This window comes from Terrapene carolina, unplaced genomic scaffold, assembly GCF_002925995.2.
Source record: "Terrapene carolina triunguis isolate 2854851 unplaced genomic scaffold, T_m_triunguis-2.0 Scaffold751, whole genome shotgun sequence".
Classification (NCBI taxonomy): domain Eukaryota; kingdom Metazoa; phylum Chordata; order Testudines; family Emydidae; genus Terrapene; species Terrapene triunguis.
The window spans coordinates 333266-350475 of record NW_020665102.1 but is presented as its reverse complement, the minus strand read 5'-3'; the positions used below and the strand labels follow the sequence as shown (position 1 = coordinate 350475).

The window sequence follows — 17210 nt, the reverse complement described above, 5'->3', positions numbered from 1 at the left end:
GGGGGGGGATCAAGCTTGGGGGGGATTTTTGGTCTCCCCTGCACCCTGTGCAGCTGCTGCTCCCCACACACACAGCGCAGGTGGGCGGCGATTTGGGGGGGGCAGGATCCCCAAGGTCTCAGCCCCAGGGCAGGTGCAGGGTAGAACAGGGGTTGGAACCAGGTGGAGGTGGGGAGGGGCTAGAGGTGGGGGAGGGGCAGGGGAGGGCGGGCAGAGCTGGCTTGATGGGAGAGGGACTGGGGGGGCAGATGGCTGGAGGGAGGGAGGGAGGGAGGGTGGGTGGGTGGGGCTAAATGGATGGGGGGGTGTAGGGCTGGCCCAATGCTCCCGACATCCAGCCAATCCTGGACCCCCCACCATCTCTGCTGGCAATGGAGGAGCCCCACCCCAACCCTCTTGGTGGGGGGCTGGGGGTCATTTGCTGACCCCAGCCCCCCCCCAGGCATGCGGGTGCCAGATACAACCTCCGTTGCAACAGTGTGTGTAGGCCAATCCCGAGCGGGAGGTGACCCCCACCTCCAGCAGGGGGTGCTCAGGGGCCTCGACCCCCCCCTCGGCCTAAGGCCTGAGCTCGGGGCAGGGGAGATGGGTCCTGCCCCATAGACCACAGAGCTGGGGGGGGGGGCGCTAAGGCCCCCAGGGGCCAGCAGCACCTCCCCATCGCTTTCGGGCCGGCATCCCTATGGTGAGACCCCCCGCATAACCTCCCTGAGCTGACCCCACACAGTTACTCCCCCCTCCCGCAGCACAAGCGCGGCTGCCTCATAGACCATTACTTGCAACAGCGTCATTGTGGAGGGCAAAATTGCAGCGAGACCCACGGAATCCGAGCTTTGGAGCCAGGACTCCTGGGTTCTCTCCCCGGCTCTGGGAGGGCAGTGGGGGCTGGTGGTTAGAGCAGGGGGAGCTGGGAGCCAGGACTCCTGGGTTCTATCTCCATGGGAGGCTGAGACAGCAGCTGGGGGAGGGGCATAGCTCTGAGCCCTCCCCCCCCATCTTGTCTCCACGCCACCTGGTGGCAGAAGTGGGATCTGGCTCAAGGTCAGTGGAAGGGGACGGAGGAAATTTCCAGTCCACTCCTGGCGGAGCTGAGGACTTGGCAGGCACTGGGGGTCGGGAAGGGGGGGGGTTGGGCTCATTCATCCCTTGCCCCCCCCCCCAACATACACACAAAGCGTGAGGCGGTGCCTCAACCCAGCTGGCCAGAGATTTCCCTCACCCCATTCAGCATGTGGTACCCCCCCCCCCCCCCCCCAAACCCACACAGAGACAAGCTCATTAAGCCTGTGCCTACAGATGGGGGGGGGGGGGGGGGCCCGCCCCCGCCCCCGGGGGGGGGGGGGGGGGGGGGGCCCCCCCCCCCCCCCCCCGGGGGCCCCCCCCCCCCCCCCCCCCCCCCCCCCCCCCCCCGGGCCTTGAGAACATGCCCCCTCCCCCACACAGGCTGCAGGGGGGTGGGACTGTCCCTGCTTTGAAGAGGATGCTACAGAGGGACACAGTGGCAGCTCCAACCCCCCCCCATTTTGCTCCCCCCGGGTCCCCATTCATGAAGCCAGGTCTCTGTGTTGAATGGGGGAGGGGGGAGGAAGAGGAAGCGGCGGTGCACTCCTGCCCCCCTGTGGTGGATCAGGGAACGACAGGGGGCGGAAAACAAGGTATATGTGTGGGGGGGGGGGGCATGGGAAACAGGTGAGCTCCTGCAGCCCCCACATTTCCTGGCCCTTCCCGCCAGAGCCCATCCCTGCTGCATCTGGCCTCCCGCTGGCTGGCTCAGAACCCCGTGGGGAGCCAGGAGGGGGGAGCCAGGGTCCCCCTCCTTTGTCTAACGGACCCACTCAGACGAGGACACCCATGGGCCAGCCCCAGGCGGTGGGGGAGATGGGCAGGAGAAGTGGGTGGCGGAGGCAGGACACGTCCATCTAGACAAGTCAACCTCGGGTTTGCCCAACCTGAGGCCGGAGAAGTCAACCTAGGGTTTGACCAACTTGTTCACAAAAAAACCCTCCAGTTTTTGTCCGTCTCCCACCCCCCCCTCCCCGGGATGCCCAATCTACCGCTGAGCGCCCCGGAAAGGGAACAGGATCCTCCTCTGATCTCCGCTGCTGCAGACGAAGCCCGTGACGTCTGGCCCGGCCTTCGGCGGTCACGGAGAACAACTGGTCCCCCCGGCCTCGGAGCCGATCGGACGTCTTCTCCAAATGAACCCGGCCCGGTTTCGGGTTTTGTGCCTTCCCTCGGAAGGTGGCTTTCTCTCTACCTCGCCTCATTTTCTGGGCTCTTTCGAGTGCGGCCCGCATTCTTCCTCCCTCCTTCCTTGTTCCTTCCACTTTCCGGACCAAAAAGTCATCCCAAACCCTTCTTGGAAGTTGGGCGTTTTCATAGACTCATAGAAGATCAGGGTTGGACGGGACCTCAGGAGGCATCTAGTCCAACCTCCTGCTCAAAGCAGGACCAATCCCCAACTAAATCATCCCAGCCTGGGTTTTGTCAAGCTGGGCCTTAAAAACCTCTAAGGAAGGAGATTCCCCCACCTCCCTAGGTAACCCATTCCAGTGCTTCACCACCCTCCTAGTGAAATAGTGTTTCCGAATATCCAACCTAAAGCTCCCCAACTGCAACTTGAGACCATTGCTCCTTGTTCTGTCATCTGCCACCACTGAGAACAGCTGAGCTCCATCCTCTTTGGAACCCCCCCTTCAGGTAGTTGAAGGCTGCTATCAAATCCCCCCTCACTCTTCTCTTCTGCAGACTAAATAACCCCAGTTCCTTCAGCCTCTCCTCATAAGTCATGTGCTCCAGCCCCCTAATCATTTTAGTTGCCCTCCACTGGACTCTCTGCAATTTGTCCACATCCTTTTGGCCCAAAACTGGACACAGTACTCCAGATGTGGCCTCACCAGTGCCGAGTAGAGGGGAATAATCACTTCCCTCGATCTGCTGGCAATGCTCCTACTAATACAGCCCAAAATGCTGTTAGCCTTCTTGGCAACGAGGGCACACTGCTGACTCTCATCCAGCTTCTCGTCCACTGTAACCCCCAGGTCCTTTTCTGCAGAACGGCTGCTTAGCCAGTCGGTCCCCAGCCTGTAGCGGTGCCTGGGATTCTTCCGTCTTAAGTGCAGGACTCTGCACTTGTCCTTGTTGAACCTCATCAGATTTCTTCTGGCCCAATCCTCCAATTTGTCTAGGTCACTCTGGACCCAATCTCGACCCTCCAGCGAATCCACCTCTACCCCCAGCTTAGAGTCATCTGCAGACTTGCTGAGGGTGCAGTCCACGCCATCCTCCAGATCATTAATGAAGATGTTGGACAAAACCGGCCTCAGGACCGACCCCCTTACCCTGGCTGGGATGATTTAGTTGGGGTTGGTCCTGCTTTGAGCAGGGGGTTGGACTAGATACCAGCTGAGGTCCCTTCCAACCCTGATATTCTATTATTCTTTTCAACAGACGTCCGGGTACTTAAAGTTCCTCCATTACTACCAGGTCTAGGGATGTTTCCGTTAGATGGTTATGTCGGGGGGAGCATCTTTGCCGGAGGGTTTCAAAAGGCAGCTGGCCGGTCGTCTGTCTTGGTTGGATTAGACCCAACAAACCCGGCGTCTAGACTGGATGACTTTTGTGGCCTCTCCGAGCCCTGTGGCTCTCTGTTCTCAAAATGCCTCACCCACCTCCTCTTCCCTTAATCGGTGGGCTACCGGAGACATCAGCCCGTTTTTTTTTTTTTAATTCACCATTTTCTTGATTCGTCGACACCAGAGCTGGATTCCAGCTGGGGCTGAATCCAGAGGTCAAATCACCTCCCTGCTCCTACACCGGATTCTTGTCTACACGTCGCCGAATCATCAAGTTGGGGGTTAGCGACCCCTCCCCTCCAGCTGTGGGTCCCGTCCACCCCGGTTTCCTTCCAGGGCACCGATAGCTAATCTGGGCGGGGTCTAAGACCGGATCCCAATTGGCACATCTGTTCCAAGCCAAGTCCCCCCTTCCCAGCCGGTTTTGGGCCCATTCCCTGTTAATTAACTCAGTCCCCGCAGCCAACCGGCCCTTGACCCCCACCCTCACACCCACGGAAGGGAAGGAGGCAGCAGCTAAGAACCAGCTGGATTTATTGTATAAAAAGTTGGTATAAAAGTCCAGCGGAAGGGTGGGTGTACAGAGCGGGGCGGGGTCGCGGGACCAGGGGGCGGGGTCCCAGAAGGGGGCGGGGTCCTCAGTAGGATGGGAACAGTCTCCCCCCCTCCCCCCCCCCCGCCGTCATGAGAAGTGAGGGCGGGGTGGGGAACCGTAGGGTCGACCCCACTCCCCGCGGGAGACAGGAGATTTCATAGAAAACTATGACTGTGAAAAGCTGGCAGTGAAAATTAGCTGAGTGCAAGACAGGACCAGGCGCGGGGGGGAGGGGGCGGGTCTGGAGGGGGGAATTATTCCGAATCCTCCTCCTTCACCAGCAGCTTCTTTCCACTCTGAGGCAACAGCTCGTCCCCCGACTCCTTCCGGGTCTTCAGCAACCTGTCCCGGAGAGAGGAGGAAGAGACTCAGCGCCGGGGAGAGAACCCAGGAGTCCGGGATCCCAGCCCCCCCTGCTCTGACCCACCAGTCCCCACTCCCCTCCCAGAGCCGGGGAGAGAACCCAGGAGTCCTGGCTCCCAGCCCCCCCTGCTCTAACCCACCCGCCCCCAATCCCCTCCCAGAGCCGGGGAGAGAACCCAGGAGTCCTGGTGCCCAGCCCCCCCTGCTCTGACCCACCAGCCCCCACTCCCCTCCCAGAGCCGGGGAGAGAACCCTGCAGGGTCCCACACCCAAGGGTGCAACTGGACCCAGCCCCTTTTCCAGCGGGGACCCCACCTGAGGGGTCAAGCCAGGCTCCACCCTCTTTCCATGAAGGGCGGGGGAAGCCTCCCATGGGGCAGCTAGCCCCCCTCCCCCTTCCCAGCCTAGGGCTCTGCCCCCTTTCCACCTCGAGGGCATGGGGTTCCGGTGACTCTCTGGCTCCCCCTGCTGCTTGGCGGCCACCATCTCCAGGGCGTCATTGATTTCCTTCAGCATCATGTATCGTTTGCGCCCACGAACCTGGTGGCGGGGGAGAGGGAAAGAGGCAGGAAGGGGTGGGGAGTCAGACTCCTCCCCCCCCCAGGACAGGCCAACCCCCCTCCTGCTCCCTCCAATCCTAGATCCACTCAAATTGCACAGATGGACCTCCCTCCCCTGCCAGATCCGGGGAGAGAACCCAGGAATCCTGGCTCCCAGCCCCCCCTGCTCTAACCACCAGCCCCCACTCCCCTCCCAGAGCCGGGGAGAGAACCCAGGAGTCCTGAACCCCCAATTTCCACACCAGGACTCACCTCGAGTAGGAAGACCTCTTTCTCGGTGGACACCACCCGCTTCTTGGGGTTCTCAGCTGTTTCCATGGTAGCCTGGAGAGCTGAGGGGTGGGGGAAGCACATGTCAAGCCCATTGCTACCTGGGAAAGTCACACTGCCCCATTCTGGGGAATAAGTATTCAACGAGCTTCAAAAAGTTAAAGCTTTATAACCGCAAAAGCCCCAAATTGTCCTCAGCACTGGCCAAAAATATTACCAAGTAAATATCCTCAATCCTACTCTCAACAGATCGCCAGAGCATCCGGCCTGCTGGAGAATTTATTCGTGGTTGACTGAAGAATATTGACTTTATTTGGCCTATCTGTCAATTTCTTCTGTTGATGGAAATATTTGGTCATTGGTTTGCGTGGGCGAGGCGAATGGCCGTTTACTGATATTTCCCTATTAAAAATTTAATCCTTCCAAGCCCATAAATAGATTAGAAAGACGGAAGAATGGATCATTGATGGTTGTAGGAGAAGTGTGATCATTGGATCTGACCGACGGAAGAATGGATCGTTGACAGTTGTAAGAGAAGTGTGATCAATGGATCCGACTGACGGAAGAATGGATCGTTGACGGTTGTAAGAGAAGTGTGATCAATGGATCTGACCAATGGAAGAATGGATCCTTGATGGTTGTAAGACAAGTGTGATCACTGGATCCGACTGACAGAAGAATGGATCATTGATGATTATCGGTAAATGGAATAAGAAATCTTTGTGTAATTTCTATTGTTCCCAGGTGGAACTGCCGATCACTAACGCCCGTCTGTGTGTATTAGCGGTTCAGTTCACGCCCCGATCGAAACGTGATCTATACAACTCTTCATTAAATCTCCATTTGTTTCTCAGTTAATTAAGCAGCTTGCTGATTGGCTAAGAAGAGTGAAGGGACCTGATCGGAGGAATACAGTCCAAAGGAAAGAGAAGAACTTGGTGTTAAAATCAGCAAGCTAGCGCACTCGGATTCAATTGAACCTAATTCAGCCACGTCCGAATACTGGCTGGAAAACTAGGCAAGGAGAGAGCACGTGGGGCGTTCTGGAGGGCAGGACCATGAGGGGTGAGTGTAGGGGGTGGGGCTCCTGCGTGGGGCGGAGCCAAGAGTTGGGGTGCGGGAAGAGGGGGCGGGGCCAATCCAACTGGCAAATCGAGTTGGGTCGATTTCAGCTTCGACGTCTAGTTGGTGCCGAATTACGGACATCGACTCCCATATGGGTAAGTCCCTATTGGCCCTGCCCCCTCAGAAGCCACGCCACCCATCCTCATCCTCACCCCCATCCATGCCCCTCCCCTCACACTCGCCTTTGGCTCCGCCCCCTCAGAACCCCACACTTCCCCTTCCACCTGCCCGCTCATATCCCCGCCCCAAACGCCTCTCAGTCCCTGGGCCCGCCCCTGCACTCACCCCTCTTGGCTCTGCCCCCTTTGAGGGCTCCGGCCCCGCTCAGGACCCTGCCGGCCAATTTCTTGCGGAAATTCTCCTCCTCCGTCCTGCGGTCTCGTCCGGGGCAGGCGCAGACTCGAACCTCGAAGCATCGGCGGCCCAGGAGTTGCCCGCTGTGCCAGGAGGGCAGAGAACGGACATTAGACACGGACAGGAACCCAGGAGTCCTGGCTCCCAGCCCCCCAACCCTCCCCCCATTCTCACTCCCCTCCTGGAGCAGGGGATAGAACCCAGGGGTCCTGGCTCCCAGCCCCCCAACCCTCCCCCCATTCTCACTCCCCTCCCAGAGCCAGGGATAGAACCCAGGAGTCCTGGCTCCCAGCCCCCCCCTGCTTTAAACCCCCAGCCCCTGCTCCCCTCCCGGAGCCGGGGAGAGTCCTGGCTCCCAGCCCCCCCGCTCTAACCCACCAGCCCCCACTCCCCTCCCAGAGCCGGGGAGAGAACCCAGGAGTCCTGGCTCCCAGCCCCCCCTGCTCTAACCCACCAGCCCCCACTCGCCTCCCAGAGCCGGGGAGAGAACCCAGGTGTCCGGGCTCCCAGCCCCCCCTGCTCTAACCCACCAGCCCCCACTCCCCTCCCAGAGCCAGGGAGAGAACCCAGGAGTCCTGGCTCCCAGCCCCCCTGCTCTAACCCACCAGCCCCCACTCCCCTCCCAGAGCCGGGGAGAGAACCCAGGAGTCCTGGCTCCCAACCCAACAGCTCCCCAATGCCTCATGGCTGATTGGGGGTGCACAGGTTGTGGGGGGTGGTTGGGGGGGTGCTGGTCCCCCAGGGGAGGCAGCTCCAGCCCCGGCAGGGGGCTACAAGGCAGGGGGCCCAGGGAGGGCTGGGGGGTGGGGAGGGGACACTTACTGCCTGCCCTCCAGAGTGATGATGGCCAGGATGGGGCGCCGGTTCATGCCCCCCATGCACGAACTGTTACACATGAAGTTATACAGCACGGTGGTGCAGTCTGACCCCACCTGCAGGGCAGAGAGGGAATTACAATGATCTCGGGGGCCCTAGAGGGGACAGGCCCCTGCCCCATTCCCCGCCCCCCTGAGCCAGCCAGTCCCTGCCCTGGGGCCGGGTGGGAGCCGGCGCCCCCTAGAGGGGACGGGCCCCGTGTCCCGGTACCTGGGGCGTCTCGTAGGGCACCATGACACTCTGGCGCTTGGTGTTTTCGTCGTCGTAGTAATGCGCCTGCTGGTTCCCCTCGATCCGGATCAGGTGGCGGGCCGGGGCGACCCCTGTCACAAGAGACGAGGGGGCAGCTCAAGGGGAGACACCTCTGGGCCCCCATCCCCCCCCCCCCCACCCGACATCCAGCCTTCTTCTCTGGCAGATCAGAGCCCCTCCCCCCCGCCCCAGTATTCCCCATCCCAGGATCCCTCCAGCTGGGTTTCAGACACACACGCCCCTGCAGCAGGGAGTTCCACAGGTTGCCACCCCCCAAGCCACGCCCCTCACCGTCGCGGTTATCCTCGCAGCGTTCGTGGTGGGGGCAGCGTCTCACCACCTCGGCCACGTGCTCCGATTTCTTGTAGACGGCTGTGGCCCGGACGACGGAGCCGGGCGGGGGCTGGCTGGCCGTCTTGATCTGCACAGGGCAGGTCTTCGCCAGCTGGCAGTAGAGCTTGTTCAGCTCCGGGGAGTACTGCGGGGGTACGGAGACGGGGGTCAGCAGGGGGCGCTCTCCCCTGGCAGGCAGGGAGGCGCTAGGGGGCGCTGTGGGGCAGGGAGCGGGGCGGGGGGCACACCAGGCAGCACTCTCCCCTGGCTGGCCCCAGGGCGGCGCTAGGGGGCGCTGTGGGGCAGGGAGCGGGGCGGGGGGCTCAGCAGGGGGCGCTCTTCCCTAGCAGGCAGGGCGGCGCTAGGGGGCGCTGTGGGGCAGGGAGCGGGGCGGGGGGCACACCAGGCAGCGCTCTCCCCTGGCAGGCAGGGCTGGCCCCAGGGCGGCGCTAGGGGCGCTGTGGGGCAGGGAGCGGGACGGGGGGCAGCAGGGGGCGCTTTACCCTGGCAGGCGGGGCTGGCCCCGGGGCAGCACTAGGGGGCGCTGTAGGGAAGCGCTAGGGGACTCAGTTGGGTTGCTTGCCCCAGTCCTCCCTGAAATATCCCCTCCCCACCCCCCGGGTCCGTACGGTGCAGGTGACGGACTTGGCGGTCCCCGACTGCTGGAAGACCAGCTCGAATCCGTGCTCCCCAGCGTAGTCCTCGGTGGAGGGGACGGTGGAAGAGGTGGGGGGCGGCTCTGGGGCCGGGCCGGGGAGCTCCCAGCCCCCGTCACTGCCCCCAGCCTGTGGGAGCAGGAGGGAGGGGTCCCCCGAGCCAGACAGGCCCAGGGCCAGGCCCAGGGCCAGGTCCGGGTCTGGGTCCGGCAGGCTCTGTGGGGGAGACATGGCGAGCCAAGGGTTAATGCCGCAGACCAGGCCCCCCCACACACACCCCCAACCGACCTCAGCCGGCCCCAGAATCCACTGCCCCCCCCGCCCACGGATCCAGCCAGCCCCACGGCCTCCCTGCCCCCAGCCCCTCCCCATACCCCCTGGTCTTTCCCCACGTCCCACTGCACCTCTAGTCCCTCCACTGGCCTCCAGCCTCCCCCCCCCCCCCGGCCCCCCCGCGGGGGTTGGGGGGGGGGGGGGGGGGATGGGAGCCCGGACTCCTGGGTTCTCTTCCCAGCTCTGGGAGGGGAGCGGGGTGGGGGGTTGGGAGCCAGGACTCCTGAGTTCTCTCCCCGGGTCAGGGAGGGGAGTGGAGGCTAGTGGGTTAGAGCAGGGGGGGGCTGGGAACCAGGACTCCTGGGTTCTCTCCCCGGCTCTGGGAGGGTTGTGGGGGCTGGTGGGTTAGAGCAGGGCGGGCTGGGAGCCAGGACTCCTGGGTTCTCTCCCCGGCTCTGGGAGGGGAGTGGGGGCTGGTGGTTAGAGCTGGGGGGGCTGGGAGCCAGGACTCCTGGGTTCTATCTCCAGCTCTGGGAGGGGAGTGTGGCAAGGTGGGTGGCGTGGGGGCATGTCTGAGAGACAGGACTCCTGGGTTCTATTCCCCACTGGCCCTCTGCACTTACAGACAGCCGCTGGCTCTCCGTTGCGGTGGAATCCGCGTTCGTGGGATACCAGCTATTGAAAGAGACAGGAAAGGTAAAGATGAAGGGGGCTGTCCCCCCACCACCATGCAAGGTAAACTCCGCTCTGCCCTGCCCCTCTCTGAGCGCACCACCCCTAAATTACAAGGCGTTTGGGGGGACAGGTTAGGACAGGTGCTGAGAAGGGAAAGGGGGGGAGGATTATGCTAGGGAAGGGTGGGTGAAGCCCGGGGGGGCTAGCCATCTGGGTGGAGGGGGCAGGGACGAGGGGGTCCCCCCGATATTTACATATTGCTCCAGAAATCAGAGAAGCTCTCCTGGCTCAGGGGCGGCTCTAGCCCGGGGTCCAACATCGGCTCCATTCCAGCTGTTCCCTAGAGGTAGGGTGACAATCAGAGAGAAGGGTTAAGGTGAAATTAAAAGTTAAGGTGAAATTAGAAATAAGGGTTAGGGTGAAATTAGAGATAAGCTGTAATGATGCTGGTTCTGGCGGGACCCAACTGAGAGGGCCAATTCAGGAAAGATTGCTTAAAACAGGGCAGTTACAGCCCAAGGCTGGGGTTTTTCCACCTCGAAGGCAAACCAAACCAGCCAGACGGAGAGGACTTTGGTCTCACCCCACTGGCTAATCACACGTCACACAAGGAATTCCCTCAGACACTCCAGTTTCCCAGTATCACCACCAGTGTCACTCGTTATGGGGACGAATGAAAACCAAGACCCCAGTAAAAGAAAAAAGGTTCTCCTGATCCCCAAGAACCAAGCCCCAGACCCAGGTCAATATACAAATCAGATCTTACCCACAAATCACACTGTTGTCTGTCCTTTAGAATCTAAAATCTAAAGGTTTATTCATAAAAGGAAAAAGATAGAGATGAGAGTTAGAATTGGTTAAATGGAATCAATTACATCCAGTAATGGCAAAGTTCTTGGTTCAGGCTTGCAGCAGCGATGGATTAAACTGCAGGTTCAAAATTAAGTCTCTGGAGTCCATCCACAGCTGGGATGGGTCCTCAGTCCTTTGTTCAGAGCTCCAGTTTGTAGCAAAGTCCCTCTAGAGGTAAGAAGCAGGATTGAAGACAAGATGGAAATGAGGCATCAGCCTTATATAGTCTTTTGCAGGTGTAAGAACATCTCTTTGTCCTTACTCTGGAAAATTACAGCAAAATGGAGTCTGGAGTCACATGGGTCAGTCCCTGCATACTTTGCTGAGTTACAAGGCGTATTTGCCTTCTCTCAATGGGTCAGTTGTGTAGAAGCTGATGGTCCTTAATGGGCCATCAAGCAGTCTAGGCAGAGCTAACACCAACTTCTCTGGGATGTCTCCCAGGGCTGCCTAGAGGATTCAGGGGGCCTGGGGCAAAGCAATTTCAGGGCCCCCTTCCATAAAAAAAAGTTGCAATATTATAGAATACTATATTCTCGTGGGGCCCCCCCGCAGGGCCCGGGGCCTGGGGCAAATTGCCCCACTTGCCCCCCCCTCTGGGCGGCCCTGATGTCTCCCAGAAGCATAGCATAAGTTTGAAATACAGTCTAGAGCCAATATTCATAACTTCAACTACAAAATTGATACACACATGATCATAACCAGCCAACCATAACCTTGTCTTAGACACCTCATTTGACCCCCTTTATACAAGATTTGGTGCCACTACAGGACCTTGGTTGCAACCATGTTCTATACGGTCCCAGTTCAAGTTAATAACGTGACACCCCCAACGCAAAATTGATGCAGGAAGGGATGACACAAACATCACTGACTGCATCCCAAGAGCCCCCCATTCTTGGGTCTGTCTCACTACAGCTAGTATTGGGTTAGAAGCCGTACCAGCATATAACAGAAATGGTTCATCAAAGTCACGTTCAATAACATGACTGAATCTCTTTACAAACTCAAGGTAAAACTTGGTTAGAACAATAGTGGATTGGATCCGCCCTTGCAGCAGGATTCCTGTATGTTTCATGTGATCTCGCCAAGAGCTAAAGAAAACAGCTACTTTGTCCATACAAGCTCTGGCCAATGTTTGGAACCCAATTAACATTAAATCAATGTAGATATTAATGTTGTTCATAGTACAGGAATGTTGGCATTTAGCCGTGAAAGCAATAGGGTAGTGTGCCTCAGTTTCCCTTTTCCATACAGCACATTAGTTCTGGAATGTCTTTTCCCCTGTGAAAAGTTCCAATACTGTTTACAGGCACTAACTGTGAAACATCAGTATAGCCAGGCCTTTTAACATAAAGTGTGTTCTCATGTATTCCTTTTAACATGTTCAAAGGATTTTCCAAAAGATTAGGGATAGCTCAGTGGTTTGCGCATTGGCCTGTTAAACCCAGGGTTGTGAGTTCAATCTTTGAGGGGGCCGTTTAGGGATCTGGGGCAAAAAAAAATAGTTGGGAATTGGTCCTGCTTTGAGCAGGGGGTTGGACTAGATAACCTCCTGAGGTCCCTTCCAACCCTGATCTTCTAGGATTTGTACATTTTTACAGTTCTGGGTAATAGCAACACATTAGTTACAAAAATTACCATTAGCAATAACAACAAATTAATTGCAAGTGTCCATCTACAATCATGCCACACCTTTGGCTCAATACCATTGGGGTTTGGGCGTTTTAGGGTTAACCCTGTGGCTTCCCTTTGCAAAATTCAGTTTTCTCTTTCCTTCTTGTCCTGCAGGATTAAACCCTGATTTCTCTTCCTCAACAGAATTTACTGCTCTCTGGGTATGTCTACACTACAGGATTAATCCGAATTTAGATAATTCGAATTTGGGAAACAGGTTGTATAAATTCGATTGTGCGTGGCCACACTAAGCACATTAATTCGGTTTTTAACCACATTAATTCGGTGGTGTGCGGCCACACTACCCCATTACTTTAACCACAGTAATTCGGTGGTGTGCGGCCACACTAACCCTAATTCGAATTAACAAAATCGATTTAGGCGCTACTCCGCTCGTCGAGGTGGAGTACAGAAATCGATTTTAAGTGCCCTTTAATTCGAATTAACTGGCTCTGTAGTGTGGACGGGTGAAGGGCTAATTCGGATTAACGCAGCTAAATCCGAATTAAAGTCGTAGTGTAGACCAGGCCTCTGTGCTAACAGCTATTAGCAAGTCTTTCTTCTCCCAGTCAGCCAGGTAATGTTCATCAACACAGACAGGAGCCACTTCACCAGTTTTCAGATCCTTAACTGTTACCAATTCCAAGGCTGGACTCTGTCCTAAAGAGATACCGTCCTTTTTCACCAACAAGCTAGACTCAAAGTTCTGTTGTCCTTCCCTTCCACATGGAGTTAGATGTTAAGTTCACAAGTCATATCCAACGTGTCTAGAGATGAACGTACACCTGCCATCCTGCTCTGCAGACTCAGCTACCCCGTCTTCCCTCTGAACCCGAGACGCAGACTGTTCACTCCCAGAATCAGCATGGAGACATTTCTCTCTCAACACCCTTGTCTCCCCAACAAGCTGGCCAAACCCAGCCACTTGGTCATCGGGCTGTTCAACTTTCTTAACAGCTTTTACTCCACCTGAGACCTTCTCAAAGTTATTCTTTCAAAAGGAAAGTCAGTGGATCCATTCACCACGGAAAATTTCTGGAAGTTAGGAACTGAAACTTCCTTGATTGAGTCACTTTCACACCCTTCAGCTGCAGCAAATTGCTTGCAAAGACAGCCATGAAGGTTCCTTTCCCCAGGAACTTCTTTACGCAACAATTTAACTGTTACAGAAACGTTGACCTTACCCTCTTCATGTAGGGCTTGCTCGAAAGCTGTGGTTCCCAAATTTTAACAACCTGTGAACCCCTTTCACTAAAATGTCAAGTCTCATGAACCCCCTCCTAGAAATGAATATTTCCAGGGATTTTCTCCTTTGCCTGAGTATAAATTATAAAAGCCGTGATCTTGGAAATACAACATTTGTTTTCATGACATGCCTATTACACACGATTTATTATTAATTATTATTTATCATTAGAGTATTTTTATTACATTATGAAAACGGCAACACTGTATAAGTGTTGGGCGTTGGGCTGTATAAATAGGGGCATTGCCAGCTTTCAACTACCTGAAGGGGTTCCAAAGAGGATGGATCTAGACTGTTCTCAGTGGTGGCAGATGACAGAACAAGGAGCAATGGTCTCAAGTTGCAGTGGGGGAGGTTTAGGTTGGATATTAGGAAAAACTATTTCACTAGGAGGGTGGTGAAGCACTGGAATGGGTTCCCTAGGGAGGTGGTGGAATCTCCTTCCTTACAGGTTTTTAAGGCCTGGCTTGACAAAGCCCTGGCTGGGATGATTTAGTTGGGAATTGGTCCTGCTTTGAGCAGGGGGTTGGACTAGATACCTCCTGAGGTCCCTTCCAACCCTGATCTTCTATGATTCTAACACTCTTCCAAGATCTCACTTTCATAGCTTGTATCACTTTGAATAAGTCTGTTATAAGACAAGGCTCCTATGTTTCATCAAGGAGTATCAGATGTGAAACAGCATGAAGGTATTTAAGAAGCCAACTCAAAGAGTTCCTCCTACACAAGCATTCAGGTCTTGAGCAGTCCAGGCAAACAATTAGGGTGACCAGACAGCAAATGTGAAAAATTGGGACGGGGGTGAGGGGGTAATAGGAGCCTATATAAGAAAAAGACCCCAAAATTGGGACTGTTCCTATAAAATCGGGACATCTGGTCACCCTACAAACAATGCACGTTACAACAAAGCTTAAACTTGTTCTTCATAATAATTTTAAAAACAAGACTAGCTGCCTATTTAATTTTAAAAACAGCAAAAAATATCCACCTTCCTTTCCATTTCTTATAGGAGTCTTGAAGTTTAAATCTCCTCAGGGTGATAGGTATGCTTGCAAATCTGCTTAGCTCTTGGAAACTGCTGGCCCTGTGCTGCCCGGGGTCCCTAGGGACACCTCTGTCCGCCATTAGGGAATTTTTTCCCGAGAACCCCCTGTAACATTTCGCAAACCCCAGTTTGGGAACCACTGCTCGAAAGGAACATTTTCCTGAGCAACAACAGACTCTTTCTGGGTCTTACTTGTTAGGATATAGATGTTTAGGCCTGTCTGTAAAGGCCTATACTTTAAGAATGTAGGTGTATTTTTATTACTTAGCTAGTTAGAGGTATAAAAGAAAGAATCAAAATCACTGTCTGCCGGTGTAAGGGCCTTCTCTCACTGTGACAGTCTGAGGCCTGGTTCTTAGGCTAAGGCCTTTGGCTAAGCAGCAGAGGCAGCCATAAACTGGGAAGTGTACAGTCACATCCCAAACTAGTCACATGGAAATAAGGTGCTATTGGGCTGTTAGGAATACAATCCTCTCCTGATAGTCCCATCACCTCCAGAGAAAGGGAAGAGCCTAGAAGATGTAAAAGGAAACTTAGTCTGACAGCATCCTGTCTGGCAAGAACTCACTTCTCAACAGCTGGGATGTGAAATCCTCATTTCTGTGTTGTTCTGTCACTGTAGTCTCCACTTCCCTATTGTTTGTCTGGTTCTGTGATTGTTTCTGTCTGCTGTATAATTAATTGTGTTGGGTGTAAACCAATTAAGGGGGTGGGATATAATTGGTTAAATAACCATGTTACAATGTGTCAGGATTGGTTAGTTACATTTCAGTAAAATGATTGGTTAAGACATAACTAAGCAGAACTCAAGTTTTACTATATAGTCTGCAGTCAATCAGGAAGTAAGGGGGGGGATGGGAACAGGGAATGGGGGTGAGGGAATCATGTTTTGCTAAGGGGGGAATGGGAGCAGGGACGGCTCTGTGGTGTCAGAGCTGGGAAGGGGGACACTGAGGAAGGAAACTGGAATCATGCTTGCTGGAAGTTCACCCCAATAAACATTGAATTGTTTGCACCTCTGAACTTCGGGTATTGTTGCTCTGTTCATGCGAGAAGGACCAGGGAAGTGTGAGAGTGAAGGAATAAGCCCCCTAACCTTACTCACATTCAGGATCACCTTTGGCCCATCAGGCGGATTTCTCCACAATCCCCTTTCAGGCAAACCCACAGACTCACTGGATAAACGGTTAGACGCATTCTCCTTCCCTTTCCCACACACAAGCTCAGGAATCTTGTCCTTCTTGCTACAAGTTGTCAAACTGTTAGTAGGCAACACAATCAAATCACCTTTCTGCTCTCCTTGTGCCCTGGCTAGGGTATCACCCTGATCAGACAGAGTTGCTACACCCTTTCTTAACAACACACTAGCAACAGGCGAAAGACAAGCACCAGAATTGTCTGGTCTCTGGGATTCTGCTAAGACACTAACTGGATGCAACCTAGTTACAGTGCCATTCTCCCCAGCAGACACAGACTTAGGATCAGTCACTTCCTGGGCTTTAGTTGAATCCAGAACCAACTCTGAGACAACTGCACAACCCTCAACCATCACAGGCTGAAAAGCACCTTCTGTCTGCTCCACAGACAAAGAACTGGAGACACCTTCTCCTTCACCAGACACACAGCTTGGGATCTCATTTCCCTTGTCCCAGCACACAGGGCTGTTCACAGACAACTGCTTGGAGACCGAGGTAGCTTCTTCCATAGGCAAGTCAATACCCCGACAGACACAGGCACAATTCTCCACACAGGTAACAGGTAAGGGATAGGGACACTCATCTTCCACTCTCCTTGTCTACCCAAACTGCTGACTAGACAAAGCCATCAGCTCACAAGGCGGCAAAGGCACAAAATGAGCTCAAACTGGCTACGGGAATAAAGGGGAACAAGAAGACTTTTTATCAATACATTAGAAGCAAGAGGAAGACCAAGGACAGGGTAGGCCCACTGCTCAGTGAAGAGGGAGAAACAGTAACAGGAAACTTGGAAATGGCAGAGATGCTTAATGACTTCTTTGTTTCGGTCTTCACCGAGAAGTCTGAAGGAATGCCTAACATAGTGAATGCTAATGGGAAGGGGGGAGGTTTAGAAGATAAAATAAAAAAACAACAAGTTAAAAATCACTTAGAAAAGTTAGATGCCTGCAAGTCACCAGGGCCTGATGAAATGCATCCTAGAATACTCAAGGAGCTAATAGAGGAGGTATCTGAGCCTCTAGCTATTATCTTTGGAAAATCATGGGAGAGGGCAGACATTCCAAAAGACTGGAAAAGGGCAAACATAGTGCCCATCTATAAAAAGGGAAATAAAAACGACCCAGGAAACTACAAACCAGTTAGTTTAACTTCTGTGCCAGGGAAGATAATGGAGCAAGTAATTAAGGAAATCATCTGCAAACACTTGGAAGGTGGAAAGGTGATAGGGAACAGCCAGCATGGATTTGTAAAGAACAAATCATGTCAAACCAATCTGATAGCTTTCTT

The 17210-nt window shown here is 54.9% G+C and overlaps 1 protein-coding gene across 1 annotated transcript; it reads right to left on the bottom strand.

Moving 5' to 3' along the window:
• Positions 1-4092: 4092 nt before the first annotated feature.
• On the bottom strand, positions 4093-10803 carry TP53 (tumor protein p53). Its single transcript, XM_024218614.3, has 11 exons — positions 10783-10803; positions 10162-10247; positions 9856-9907; positions 8933-9175; positions 8262-8448; positions 7929-8041; positions 7665-7774; positions 6774-6925; positions 5346-5425; positions 4961-5073; positions 4093-4512 (listed from the first exon to the last, which is right to left on the bottom strand). The coding sequence occupies exons 2-11, from the start codon at positions 10233-10235 to the stop codon at positions 4425-4427; spliced, it is 1212 nt and encodes a 403-aa protein (XP_024074382.1). The 5' UTR covers positions 10236-10247; positions 10783-10803; the 3' UTR covers positions 4093-4424.
• Positions 10804-17210: the final 6407 nt, after the last annotated feature.

What these genes read in the sequence shown, in the direction of transcription:
- TP53 (XM_024218614.3), bottom strand. Translation starts at nt 10,235, where the DNA reads ATGGAGCCGATGTTGGACCCCGGGCTAGAGCCGCCCCTGAGCCAGGAG. An exon ending in TCTGATTTCTGGAGCAATAT is followed by an intron (nt 9,908 to 10,161) that starts GTAAATATCGGG and finishes CTCTTTCAATAG; the next exon opens with CTGGTATCCCACGAACGCGG. An exon ending in CCAAGTCCGTCACCTGCACC is followed by an intron (nt 8,449 to 8,932) that starts GTACGGACCCGG and finishes GTACCCCCGCAG; the next exon opens with TACTCCCCGGAGCTGAACAA.